The 14,171-nt window shown below is 46.2% G+C and overlaps 2 protein-coding genes across 3 annotated transcripts in view; both read right to left on the bottom strand.

Moving 5' to 3' along the window:
* The window catches only part of LOC134958073 (40-kDa huntingtin-associated protein-like), a 136,151-nt gene that overhangs the window by 36,443 nt on the left and 85,537 nt on the right, over nucleotides 1–14,171 (bottom strand). For both annotated transcript variants that reach the window (XM_063940430.1, XM_063940431.1), the window contains one exon: nucleotides 10,738–10,830. In XM_063940430.1, coding sequence (XP_063796500.1) covers nucleotides 10,738–10,830 — 93 coding nt within the window. The remainder of the gene's footprint in view (nucleotides 1–10,737; nucleotides 10,831–14,171) is intronic.
* On the bottom strand, nucleotides 5,059–8,564 carry LOC134956991 (uncharacterized). The gene is made up of 2 exons (XM_063938789.1): nucleotides 6,688–8,564; nucleotides 5,059–6,405 (listed from the first exon to the last, which is right to left on the bottom strand). Exons 1-2 carry the CDS (start codon nucleotides 7,040–7,042, stop codon nucleotides 5,732–5,734), a joined length of 1,029 nt encoding a protein of 342 aa, XP_063794859.1. The 5' UTR covers nucleotides 7,043–8,564; the 3' UTR covers nucleotides 5,059–5,731.

A 14,171-nucleotide genomic window follows, 5' to 3' on the forward strand; every position in this document is an offset into this window, starting at 1 on the left:
TGGTAAGACGTTACTCCTTTCCTAGCCTCTATTAGGGTAGGAATAACCTTGTTCGGAATGTCCTTTCGAGCTAGTATCAGGCGTTCAACCTCCATGCCGTAAAACGAAGCCGCGGTAAGTCTTGATAGGCGAACGGCCCCTGCTGCAGCAGGTCCTCCCGAAGAGGAAGAGGCCTCGGCTCTTCTTGCAGTAGATCTAGAAGATCTGCGTACCAAGCCCTTCTTGGCCAGTCTGGAGCAATGAGGATCGCTTGAACCCTTGTTCTCCTTATGAGCTTTAGAACTCTTGGGATGAGTGGAGGTGGGGGAAACCCATACACCGACTGGAACACCCACGGAGTCACTAGGGCTGCTTGCGGGTCCCTCGACCTGGAACAATACAGCCGAAGCTACCTGTTGAGACGAGAGGCCATCATGTCGATCTGGGGTACGCCCGAAAGGTCTGTTACCTCCTTGAACACCTCCAGATGGAGACCCCAGTTTCCTGGATGGAGATCGTGTCTGCTGAGGAAGTCCGCTTCCCAGTTGTCTACTCTTGGAATGAACGCCAACGCATGTTTTTCTGCACAGAGGATGATTCTGGTTACCTCTGGCATTGCAGCTCTGCTCTTCGTTTCGCCCTGTCGGTTTATGTAAGCCACTGTTGTCGCATTGTCCGACTGAACTTGAACGCCCTTATTTTTCAGAAGATGGGCTGCTTGAAGAAGACAGTTGTAGACGGCTCTTAGTTCCAGAATGTTTATCGGCAGGCCGGCTTCCAGACTTGACCACCTTCCTTGGAAGGTTTCCCCTTGAGTGACTGCGCCCCAGCCCCGGAGACTTGCATCCGTGGTTAGAAGGATCCAGTCCTGCATCCTGAACCTGCGGCCCTCCAGAAGGTGAGGCAGTTGCAGCCACCAGAGGAGTGAAATCCCGGCCTTTGGTGACAGACGTATTCTCTGGTGCATGTGTAGATGGGATCCCAACCACTTGTCCAGGAGATCCAGTTGGAAGGACAGAGCGTGAAACCTCCCGTACTGCAGGGCCTCATAAGAGGCCACCATCTTTCCCAGAAGGCGAATGCACTGATGAACCGACACCCGGGTTGGTTTCAGGACATTCCGGACCATTGTTTGTATCACCAACGCTTTTTCTTCTGGAAGAAATACCCTTTGCACTTCCGTGTCGAGGATCATTCCCAGAAAGGACAACCTCCTGGTTGGTTCCAAATGTGATTTTGGAGATTCAGGATCCAGCCATGTTCCCTGAGAAGCTGGGTCGTGAGAGCTATGGACCGTAACAACTTTTCCTTGGACAATGCTTTTATCAGCAGATCATCCAGATATGGAATTAGGTTCACCCCCTGTCTGGGGAGGAGAATTATCATTTCCGCCATAACCTTGGTGAATACCCTCGGTGCTGTGGAGAGGCAGAATGGCAGGGCCTGGAACTGAAAATGACAGTCCAACAGTGCGAATCGAAGATAAGCCTGATGCGGCAGCCAAATCGGAATGTGGAGGTACGCATCCCTCATATCCAGGGATACCAGGAATTCCCACTCCTCCAGAGCCGATATCACTGCCCTCAGTGACTCCATTTTGAACTTGAACTCCCTCAGAAAGGGGTTTAGTGATTTTAAGTTCAGAATGTGACTGACCTAACCATCCAGTTTGGGTACCACGAAAAGGTTTGAATAGTAACTCTTGTTTTGCATATGAGGTGGTACTGGCACAATGACCTGTGCCTCCACCAACTTCTGGATGGCTTCTTGCAGGACAGTCCTGTCTGCCAGCAGAGCTGGCAAGCCTGATTTTAAAAATCGGTGATGAGGGAGATTTTGAAATTCCAGCCTGTACCCCTGAGACACTATCTTGCACCCAGGGGTCCAGGCCGGATGACACCCAGACGTGACTGAAATATCTGAGTCTCGCTCCCACCGGTCCCACCTCCGGGGCGTGCAGTCCACCGTCATGCGGAGGACTTTGGTGTACCTGAAGCAGGTTTCTGTTCCTGGGAACCTGCAGCCGCAGGTTTCTTGGACTTGGGCCAACCTCCCCGAAAGAAGGCGTTGGACGGCTTGGCCTTTCTGGGCTTGGGAAACCGAAAGGGCTGTGATGTAGCTGAAGAAAAGGGTTTCTTCAGAGCAGGTGTAGCTGAGGGAAGAAAGGTTGACTTACCAGCCGTAGCGATCCACGCATCTAACGCTTCCCCAAAGAGAGCCTGACCTGTGTAGGGTAGGGTCTCCACACTTCTCCTGGATTCCGCGTCGGCAGACCACTGGCGCAACCACAGTCCTTGACGAGTTGATACAGACATGGAAGAAATTCCCACAGCCATGGAACCCAGGTCTTTCATGGATTCTACCAGAAATCCTGCTGAATCCTGAATGTTACGTAAAAACAATTTAACATCACATTTCTCCATAGTATCCAAGTCTTCAAGTAACGTGCCTGACCATTTTACTATAGCTTTGGCAATCCAAGCACTGGCAATAGTGGGACGTAGTATTGCCCCAGAAGCCATGTACATGGATTTGGGTGTATTATCAATTTTACGATCAGCCGGCTCTTTCAAGGCGGTAGATCCTGGAACAGGTAAAACCACCTTTTTTGAGAGTCTGGATACGGACGCGTCAATAGGCGGGTTTTCCCATTTTTTCCTATCCTCTACCGGGAAAGGAAGCACTACCAGAACCCTTTTAGGTATCTGGAATTTTTTATCCGGGTTTCCCAAGCCTTTTCAAAAATAGCATTTAATTCCCTTGAGGCAGGGAAGGTTAGAGAGGCTTTCTTATCTTCAGTGAAGTAAGCCTCCTCAACCTGCTCGGGTGTTGTATCCGCAATATTCAACACACCTCACTAATAGCCTCTATCATCAACTGCACCCCTTTTGCAAGAGATGCTGTCCCCCGCAACACATACTACAGACGGTGATGGTTATCAGAATCGGTATCATCCTGCATGATCAGTGCAAGAGCACGTTTATGTGAATATACAGCAGGGAGCCCAGATGTACCAGAACTGGGCCAGACTGCCATAGAGTTCTGTAAAGCCTCAGTTGCAGATTCATTTTGTGCAACCCTATTTGATATCTGAGAAATCATAGATTTGATAGAGGATAACCACTCAGGCTCCCTTGCTGGAATCTGTGCTAAAGCAGTGCAATCCTGATTACATGGGATGGGATCATCCTGAGAGGACATATCCGCTGCAGCATATGACACAGAGTCCCTGGACATTGCTTAATGGAGACCACAGACACTCCACACACACACAGGGGAGGACAGACAGATTCACCCCCAAGAATGGCAAGAGAGAGACAGAGATTGTAGCCAACCCACACACAGCGCTTTTAATATAAAGGGAGACCCCCTATCAGCGCTGACTGTGCACCTTAATAGGTTACACAGTCGTTTTGCAGCGCCCCCCCCTCCCTTCTACATCCCCCTGGAACCGTCAGAGATAGCTGGAGTTGTTTTGGAGGGACTTGCTCTTCCTGGACAGCGCTGTGCAGGCAGGAAAATGGCGCTGAACGCTGCTGGGTCCGCTCTGAGGAGAAGCTCCGCCCCCAAAATGGCCCTGTCTTCCTGCTCTTCCTAGGATTATACTGGCCTGAGGATTTAAGCTGGCTGAGATCCCGGGACCCCGACAGGCTGTGTGACCAATGTAGGGTGTAGGTGCTGGCTCAGGGCGCCCCTCACAGCGCCGCACTATGTACCGCTGAGCCTCCGGAGCGCAGTTAATACTGCGCTTCTACCCTGATGCCGCCATCTTCACACCAGCCACCCGCTTGCTAGGGGAGTGGGTGACTCACTCGCCACTGATCTTCAGCTCTGTAAGGGGGTGGCGGCATGCTGCTGGGGTGGTGATCCCCTGTGGCGGGGGAACGATCTATCCCCTCAGGAGCTCAGTGTCCTGTCAGCGGAGATAGTGGCTCAGACCACGCCAGGCGGACACTACTCCCCCCCTTAGTCCCACGAAGCAGGGAGGCTGTTGCAAGCAGCCTCCCTGTAAAATAATAAACTCTAAAATAAACTTTACTAGGGAAACTCTGGAGAGCTCCCCTAGCTGTGACCGGCTCCTCCGGGCACATTTTCTAAACTGAGTCTGGTAGGAGGGGCATAGAGGGAGGAGCCAGCCCACACTCTCAAACTCTTAAAGTGCCAATGGCTCTTGGTGGACCAGTCTATACCCCATGGTACTAATGTGGACCCCAGCATCCTCTAGGACGTAAGAGAAATTTAAGTTATTACAACCAGCTCTTAAGTGATATTGGTCTCTACAGCCAACAGCGTTTTTGTTAGGCATACGTACTTCCTGGTACAATGACACATGGTTTGACCACACTTCAGTTAATGTTATCTGTGTTTTTCTGTGACAGAATGACTATTACTATTCTAGGGGTTCACTACGGCTGGCCGGCGGTCGGGCTCCCGGCGCCCAGCATACCGGCGCCGGGAGCCCGACCGCCGGCTGACCGACAGTGTGGCGAGCGCAAATGAGCCCCTTGCGGGCTCGCTGCGCTCGCCACGCTACGCGCGCCACACTATTTTATTCTCCCTCTATGGGGGTCGTGGACCCCCACGAGGGAAAATAAGTGTCGGTATGCCGGCGGTCGGGCTCCCGGCGCCGGTATACTGAGCGCCGGGAGCCCGACCGCCGGTATACAGAAGACCACCCCTATTCTAGTGCTATGTGGAATTTTCATGCTGCTAATAAAAACACGTGGCAGCACCTCACAAAAAAGTAACTAATACCCCTTTCAGACATATGACCCGGGAATTACCCTTCTCAAGTCCCGGGTTTTTCTCTCCAGCAAAAACACGGGTTTTTCTTCAGACCCCCTTTCACACTATACCACAGAAATTCCCGGGTTGGCCCCTTTCAGACATAAGCTGGATTTTCCAGTTTTTAAGGCAGTGTCATCATTTTAAAGGGACGGTTTGCAGGCACACAATAATGAGGTCATGCAAAGGGGAGGGCAGGCTATGAATGGTCTGGGTGTTGTGCCAATAATGCATTGCTGGATTCATGGCTGACAAGCATTTGTGTAGCATGGGAGAGTTTGATTGCTGTGGTGGAGTTAATTTAAATTCCATGTTAGGAATACAGTAGTCCCATATTTATATATCAATAAATAGACCACCAGTTTTTCTTTTCCAAAAATGTTTATTTTAGAAAGAATAAAAGTTTTTTTTCAAGTTGTAAAATGTGTGCGCACATCTTTTGCATCTTTAATGAGATCCTCCCAATTATGAGGACATATATGGTATAGTACAATGACAGGCGCATTACACCCACTTTAGCCATAACATAAAAGTGCTGCGGTATTGCAGTGCAAAAAAGTAGTTTTGCCGAAGGGCATGGTGTATCACAGGGGTCTTCAACCTTTGCCTTGCATCTGTTATGGAACTTCAGTTCCCAGCATGCCCATCCACATTTTAGATTTTAGCCCATGCTAAACGGTGGCAGAAAATGCTGGGAAGTGTAGTTCCATAACCCCTGTTCTACATTAAAAAAAAAAGTGCTGCGGTATTGCAGTGAAAAATACAAAACGAAATAATCATAAGACCAAGGTGTATGATGTACTCATAATTATGAGCGTATGCGCAATACCTGAATTTTTGAAGACAAACATACGCATTTTAAACATACGTATTTCACAAACAAAACATTAAACAAAAATAAAGTTATGGGCACAATACCCAACCAATAAACATAGAACAAACATTTACTGTATGTGCACAGTATACATTAGAGAATTTGGTACTGTGGTTTATTGCTGGGAGTAGATTCCACTGGAGTTGTACTAGAGAATGAATCTCCAAATTCTGAACCTCTCGGTCTATTCTTCAATGTATTCAAGGTCGAATTAAAGGATGTTGGAGACTGGGATTGCTGCACAAACTGGTGAGTATCCCCAAAAGTGGTGGGAGACTTGGATTGCTGCGTAAACTGGTGAGTATCCCCAAAAGTGGTGGGAGACTGGGATTGCTGCGTATACTGGGATCTAGGCCCAAAATATGGGGGAGACTGGGCTTGTTGCATATACTGTGATATAGGCCCAAAAGATGTGGGAGACTGGCCTTGCTGGGCATACCGTGTTTTTGGACCAAATGCGGTGTGAGAATGTGATTGTAGGTCAGAATGAGTGTTTGTAAATTGTGGTGTAGAGGTCATTTTAGAAACAAGCTGACCTAGGAATTCACGGTTCTCGCTGCTGATCTTATCCTGCATAACTACCATTTGCGTTACCAAATTCCTCTGCAGTTCACGTTCATTGTCCATGAATTTTTGCAATCTTGCGTCCTCTTGACTCTGCCAATCTGAATCCATCTTGCGTAGTTGCTCGCACAGGATATTTGTCATGGCTTTTGTAGTTACCTCTATTTTGGTCTTCTTTTTCCTACGAGGCGGGACTGTGTAAACTGAAAAACAAAACAGAATTTTTTTTGACCATCTCAAAGGTAACAATGGGATATGGCACAGAAGTGTAAGTTGGACAAATAGATTTATAAAATATATGAATAAATCTGTGCTTGCGGTTACCATACGCTAGCACAATTTGAACGCAGCAACAGGTACAGTTTAATAATAACACCCTATTACGTCACAATATCATAGTCATTACTGTTAGTATACTATATAAAAGCATTGTCATATACTATATGTTAAATATGTCTCTGATAATGATAATATAGGAAACTTACTGTTTGAGCGTAGGGTAGGCTTGTCTCCCTGGGTCTGTGGTAGGGAATCGACCCCCGTGCTCTGCGACGATGCGGTCACATCTGTGGCCTTGTTTGGATCGATGATGATGGTGACATCCGAATCAACATCTGGATTCATCCTCAAATAGGCTCTGCAATGATGCCGGGCTCTGCTGGCTGCAATCTGGAGACGATGTAGCCACGGCTGATGGTATAGCAGACAGCGTGCCAGCATCACTAGATGAGGATAGGGCAATGGGATTGCTAAGTGCTGTATGGCCAAACACGTTGCTGCACAGTTCATATAAGGGCCACTCCATCCTTCCCATACCACTGCGATTTCGATTGTGGTCATGGACCTTGGTATATTGTTTCTTAAGGGACTTTAGTTTGTTAAGAACTTGCTGTTGTGTCTTCACAATACCTCTGACGGACAGGATCCATGCAATGTTGCCATAGATCATGGCATCCTTAACAGTCCCTGTTATTTGTGATTTAATTTCCTCCTCACCCATCACATGTAGTAGCTCCTCGACCTCCTCCTCCTTCCAGTGAGCCATTATGAACAAAATGGGAGTCTCTTCACTGGCACCCTCTGGCACACTTCTGCAGACTTCTCTGCACAGCTCTGTGTTACTTTGGCACACTCTGGCACTGGCACACATACATGCACAGCTCTGTGTACCTTCTGCACTCTGGCACTGCCACACTTCACAGCAAAGCTCTCTGCCTCCTCCCATGCTGCTGTGGCGTCTATTCCCCTCTGTCTGCCGCTGATGAGGTCATCAGCAGGCATCAGGTGGCCCTTTCTGACCAATGAAAACCTTTTTCATGCAGCCAGAGAGCAAATTCCAGGGTCGCGCCTTTCAGACTTAACCCGGGAAGCCAACCTGGGAAGAAAAACCCGGTAAAATCCCAGGTCAATTCCAGGGTTGGCGACCCGGATCACATTCCTGGGTCGGTGCCTTTCAGACATACCAAATTCCCGGGTTGATGCGCGTTCATGTGTAAAATCCCGGGAATTTAGAGCATGTCTGAAAGGGATATAAAACCACTCCAGAAATGTACATGGTGCCAGTGATTGTGCTTTATGCATCTCAAATAGAAGCCATTTGGCTCAAATAAGATACTTGCAATGTACAGAAAGAAACATTCCTCTTATAAACGTGTACCAACACTCGCCATGTAATGGGTGAAAAAAGGAAGCCCAAAGGCATAATAATACAGGAATTAAAGACTCACAATACAGGTGACTTCTTGTCATGTAGCAATCCCAGAATACCAATACATAACAGGTGTACCCCAAAACCACTGCCAGCAAGTACAGTGTTCTGAGCAGGGACTACTTCATGGGCGTACCACCTGGAATTGTTCCCCACACCCTCCAGCTGACATCCGGTACCAAGGGCCTGTCTGACTAATACAAGAGTATGCTGGTGCCGTGAGCAGCCGTAAGAAACAGAAATTCTCACTGCACGGAGCTGACCCCACCAGAAGGATCCCAGCCGGGGCTTCCCCTCCATTAGTTCACTCTGCCGACCCACCCCACCGACACAAAGCTTCCCCCTTTCCTGCCCAGAGAATGTCAAACAGTAGCAAAGACGCTGGGTTCTGCATGTTATCTAGTGTGATAGGGTTCAATCTGGGGAGAGTACTTAAGTAGTATTTATAGGAGACACACGCCTATTCCTATGCATGGATGTAGGGACTAGTAGACACCATAAACGCCAAGTTGCTATAAATGCGCTGTGTGGTACAGGTTAGCGTACAAGTGTGAATTAGACCCATAGATTGGAAGATTAAGCAGAGACGTCACAAACAGACTGTCAGTATCTGGCAAAACAATGCAAGTAGAATATAAATTTAACAAGTGGGCGCAAAGGACCTACATGAATCAAATCCTCAAGATAAGGGATAATTCCAAGGATGTCAGGCACAGTTCATAAATTTCCAGAGCCACCAAATGATCAGTTAGATGGTATTTCTGAAGTGTCGCAGTCAGTGTTCTCAAATTCCCAATGCACCCCGTAGATCAATTGGATAATACTCTTTCTCTCAATGAAAAGAAGAAAGGATCATGGTGCAGATAGAATTTTTAGGAACAAACACGTTTAATAGACACAGGACACTCACAATTTTCAAAAAATATAAAAGCATGTAACCAATCAAATGGTACAATAGGAGATGTGGATCTCTGTCATCATCACGTTACCCTCCCAGAATGGTAATATGGATACCACTGGCGGTTCCGGATAGCACACCAGATGGAACAGGCTTTCGGTCAGAAGTCAGGGCCACATCCACAGCAACAAACGCCACCAGCTTAACGCGTTTCGGACAATGTTTGTCCTTCTTCAGAAGCATGGTGGTAACTGAACATCCAGGCATATATATACTAAAACATAATTACATCATCTTATCCATGTGTGTGGCGTTCTCCCGCCACACAGTAACGCCGCACTGCCGCTCGCGGCCGGAAGTCACGTAACCGGAAGTGTCCATGCGTTCCAACGTCTCTTCCGGAAGTGTATTGTGCGTTCCACACTGTAATAAGACGGCGTGAGCGGTGGAAGTCCTCCTGATCCATAACAATAAGTCCATATCCGTGTAGTATATAGAAAAAACATGACAAAGGAATATATATAAGACATAACATTTCTCCATAAAAACATACATAATAAAATACACTAAAAACAGCAGAATAAATCACAAGATAAAAATATTTTAATAAAATGGTTCCTTTAGTTTATTAAAATATTTTTATCTTGTGATTTATTCTGCTGTTTTTAGTGTATTTTATTATGTATGTTTTTATGGAGAAATGTTATGTCTTATATATATATATTCCTTTGTCATGTTTTTTCTATATACTACACATATATGGACTTATTGTTATGGATCAGGAGGACTTCCGCCGCTCACGCCGTCTTATTACAGTGTGGAACGCACAATACACTTCCGGAAGAGACGTTGGAACGCATGGACACTTCCGGTTCCGGTTACGTGACTTCCGGCCGCGAGCGGCAGTGCGGCGTTACTGTGTGGCGGGAGAACGCCACACACATGGATAAGATGATGTAATTATGTTTTAGTATATATATGCCTGGATGTTCAGTTACCACCATGCTTCTGAAGAAGGACAAACATTGTCCGAAACGCGTTAAGCTGGTGGCGTTTGTTGCTGTGGATGTGGCCCTGACTTCTGACCGAAAGCCTGTTCCATCTGGTGTGCTATCCGGAAACGCCAGTGGTATCCATATTACCATTCTGGGAGGGTAACGTGATGACAGAGATCCACATCTCCTATTGTACCATTTGATTGGTTACATGCTTTTATATTTTTTGAAAATTGTGAGTGTCCTGTGTCTATTAAACGTGTTTGTTCCTAAAAATTCTATCTGCACCATGATCCTTTCTTCTTTTCATTGAGAGAAAGAGTATTATCCAATTGATCTACGGGGTGCATTGGGAATTTGAGAACACTGACTGCGACACTTCAGAAATACCATCTAACTGATCATTGGGTGGCTCTGGAAATTTATGAACTGTGCCTGACATCCTTGGAATTATCCCTTATCTTGAGGATTTGATTCATGTAGGTCCTTTGCGCCCACTTGTTAAATTTATATTCTACTTGCACTGTTTCTGGAATTTAATGAGGATTCCTTTATTTATCAAGCAGGCGGCATTGTTAAGTAGCGCATCTGTTTAACACATTTGTTTCATCTGGCAAAACAAAACAAAAAAAAAGTGTTAACTAGCCTGGCCTGCTTAGGAGGGAGGCACGTGTTTAGTGGTAGTGGTGGGGCTTTACATTCCAAATTGTAATTTTACTAAAGTACAAGTTATTTCAGGTTTTTGACATCGTGAAAATTTACTGCGATTTGAGTTTTACCCTCCAATTAGTTGGTCTAAATCTGGCTGCATGGTGGGAGAGCTGCATTGTTTTTAAAAACGGCCAACAATTCCATTCTTTAATAAATGAAGTCTATTATTTTATGCATTCTTCATTGTACAGTATATCCATCATGATTCACATAAGTTTCTTACCTACTGGCAGACTGTTTCCTGGGGTGTGGAGACCCTTCTCCTGAGCCAGAAGCTGCATTTCTGTGAACACTGCTAAAGCTCCATCATAATCACCTGCAGAGAATATGGAAAAAGCTACAGTAGCTTCCTTTGCAAAATGAAACCAAACACATGTTTCTAAGTACATACAGACGTGTGCTCTTTCATCTAGCCTCAATGTGCCACGCAGTGTGAGATACCCGATGCGCGTGAGCCGCCAGGTCCCCGTGCAACCCTGCTCATGTCGCACATCTTTTTTTGCTGAAAATGTGTCTTAGTCACAAGACAATGAGACAAGGATGCATTTTCACCCACAGAAAAACCCAAAAGATGCAAAAAAGTTGCCTGGTGCTAGGAGAGTCTCACGGGACCTGGCACGACTGCAGCAATAACGTATAAGGAGGACACATCTGTGGAGGACTACAGGTACAGAAAGCAGCAAAACACTGAATCAGGGCATACAGTATAAGCAGAGAAATGGATCCAGCATGCAAAATGTTGGACTGCAAAATGGTTGGGTTCTCAAGAGCATGGCATGCTTGTCACTGTGGTTAGTAATATGCAGATTGTATTAGTGAATGTCTGACTGGCTAGGACTTATTTCTGTTATACAGGTTGAGTATCCCATATCCAAATATTCCGAAATACAGAATATTCCGAAATACGGAATGTTTGGAGTAGAACAGAGATAGTGAAACCTTTGTTTTTTGATGGCTCAATGTACACAAAGTTTGTTTAATACACAAAGTTATTAAAAATATTGTATTAAATGACCTTCAGGCTGTGTGTATAAGGTGTATATGAAACATAAATGAACTGTGTGAATGTAGACACACTTTGTTCAATGCACAAAGTTATTAAAAATCTTGGCTAAAATTACCTTCAGGCTGTGTGTATATGGTGTATATGAAACATAAATGCATTCTGTGGAAAAATCCGATATCCAAAATTCCTCTGGTCCCGAGCATTTTGGATAAGGGAGACTCAACCTGTACAATAAACCTATCCATTTTTAATAGAACTAGGACTATCTGCTTTTGTGAATGCCAGTATTTGGAACAAACATAGAAATGGGTTTCTCACGTATACAACATGAAGGTGTAAAATGCATTCCATTAAATCAGTGGTCTCCAACCTTAATTTGGTGTGAGCTACTTAAGAAAAACTAAACCTCCTGAAGTTTTTTGAATAAAAAAATCTGGCTAAAAACCAAAAAATTGAAGTTCAATTTTGTGGAAAAACAACAATGCAATTCAGACCTGATCGCTGTTGTGTGAAAACGCACAGTGGCCGATTATCGAATGACTGCGCATGCACCACAACGCGCAGTTGCAACGCACACAGCAACAGGATGGTGCAAAAATTTCGATCGCACGGCAACGCAAGCCAATTGACAGGAGGAGGCCGTTCGGAGGTGGTAACTGGCCATTTTCTGGGTGTGTCAGGAAAAAAAGCAGGCATTCCCAAGCGTTTTCTGGGAGGGTGTGTGACGTCAGCTCCGGCTCCGATCAGCCTGTTTGTTTCGCACTGTAGGAGTAAGTCCTGGGCTACACACAGACCGCACAGACTGGAAAAATCATTCAATGGTGAGCGAGTTGCAAAACGAATTTGCAGATGTGCGCTGTCTGGTGAATTAGTCGCACGGCGTGCACATGCATTTGCACTGGGCAGGTTTTACTCTCCCTGGGCTGCGACTATCTGATCGCAGATTCTGCAAATTTGCAGCACAGCGATCAGGTCTGAATTAGGGGTGGTCTTCAGGTTGCCGGCGGCCGGGCTCCCGGCGACCACCATACCGGCGCCGGAATCCCGACCGCCGGCATACCGACACCTTTTCTCCCTCCTGGAAAGTGAATAGATAGCATGGCGCGTGTAGCGCACCACCGTGCCCGCAAGGGGCTCATTTGCGCTCGCCCAGCTGTCGGTATGCCAGCGATCGGGATTCCAGCGCCGGTATGCTGGCCGCCGAAGGACCGACTGCCGGCATCACATACTACACCCCTGAATTAGGCCCTTCATACAGCGGTACTGATTCAAAGCACCATAATTCATTATGCCAGACACCGTAATGTCCGTGATACATTATGTCACACACCACAATGCTCCTGACACATTTTACCATATACCCAAATGTCCCTGACACATTACACCACACCCAACAAATGCCCGTGAAATATTATACCACACTCCGTAAGGCCTGTGACACATTATGCTGCACAACACAATGCCTGTGATCCATTATGTCACACACCACAATGCCCCTGACGCATTATACCACATACTGCAACGCCCGTTATACATTATGCCACACACTGATGCCGGTGACACATTATACCACACACTGCAATGCCCGTTATACATTATGCCACACAGTAAGGCTTCTTCTTACTTTTAAATTTCCTGCTTGTTGTCAGGGATCTCATGCGCATTGCCAGAGGATTCATGCTCTGGTTCCATGCTCGTTGCCAGGGTTTAAAACTTTAAACGCTCTTTAGTGTCACGCTCGTTGCCAAGGGTTTCATGCTTTGGGTGTCATACTTGTTGCTAGGGGTTTCATGCTCTGGCTGTCACTCTCATTGCCAGGGGTGTATTGCCTGTTGCCAGGTGTTTCCTTGCTAAGCCAACACTAAAATCTATTTGAGCCACTTTTCCATTAACCCGTTTGGACGGTCCGGATAGCGTGGGCTGTGAAACACAGGGCTCTGACTCCATCATACTCTGTGCGGCTGCTCAGAGGCACAGATCGGGGAGGTATTGGTGTGTGATGCCATCACATTTTCCTGTGTATGGACGCCACACACTCCACGTGTCATAATGGCCATATGGTGAGTTGCCCAGATTCCGCAGCAGCGAGTGACAGGTTGGCGATCGCTGCATTAGAAAGACTCAAAACACATCCAGCTCTGAGCTAGTGCAAATATGAAGTGCTCTATCAGTGAAAATAGCCAAGCCCTTTGATACATAGCAAGAGGCAGCATTTTCCCCCTTTATTTTTACCATTACAATAATCTGCAGAACATTTGATTTGTGCCATGCTCTGTACTGAGCAAGGAAGGCCCTCACTTCGCCAAACTTCTGCCCTCAGCCTGTGCAAACATCAAATACTTGGCAAATGCTGCCATCATGTTTCTTAACCCTATGTGCTATGGCAGAAATCTTGGTGCCTCTGCCATTTTGCACTTTAAATGACAAACAGCATGATTGTGTATATATCGCTCTATTATGAAGAACACATGTAAATTGGATTTCCATTACTTGGATCACTATTTGTAAAATATACTAAATTCCATTTAGAAATGAAGTTTACACCACCTCTGTACTTTCTAAAAATAGGATTTTGGTTACCTACCAGTAAATCCTTTTCTCGTAGTCCGTAGAGGATGCTGGGGTCCACATTAGTACCATGGGGTATAGAC

This window comes from Pseudophryne corroboree, chromosome 9 (assembly GCF_028390025.1).
Source record: "Pseudophryne corroboree isolate aPseCor3 chromosome 9, aPseCor3.hap2, whole genome shotgun sequence".
Taxonomy (NCBI): Eukaryota; Metazoa; Chordata; class Amphibia; order Anura; family Myobatrachidae; genus Pseudophryne; species Pseudophryne corroboree.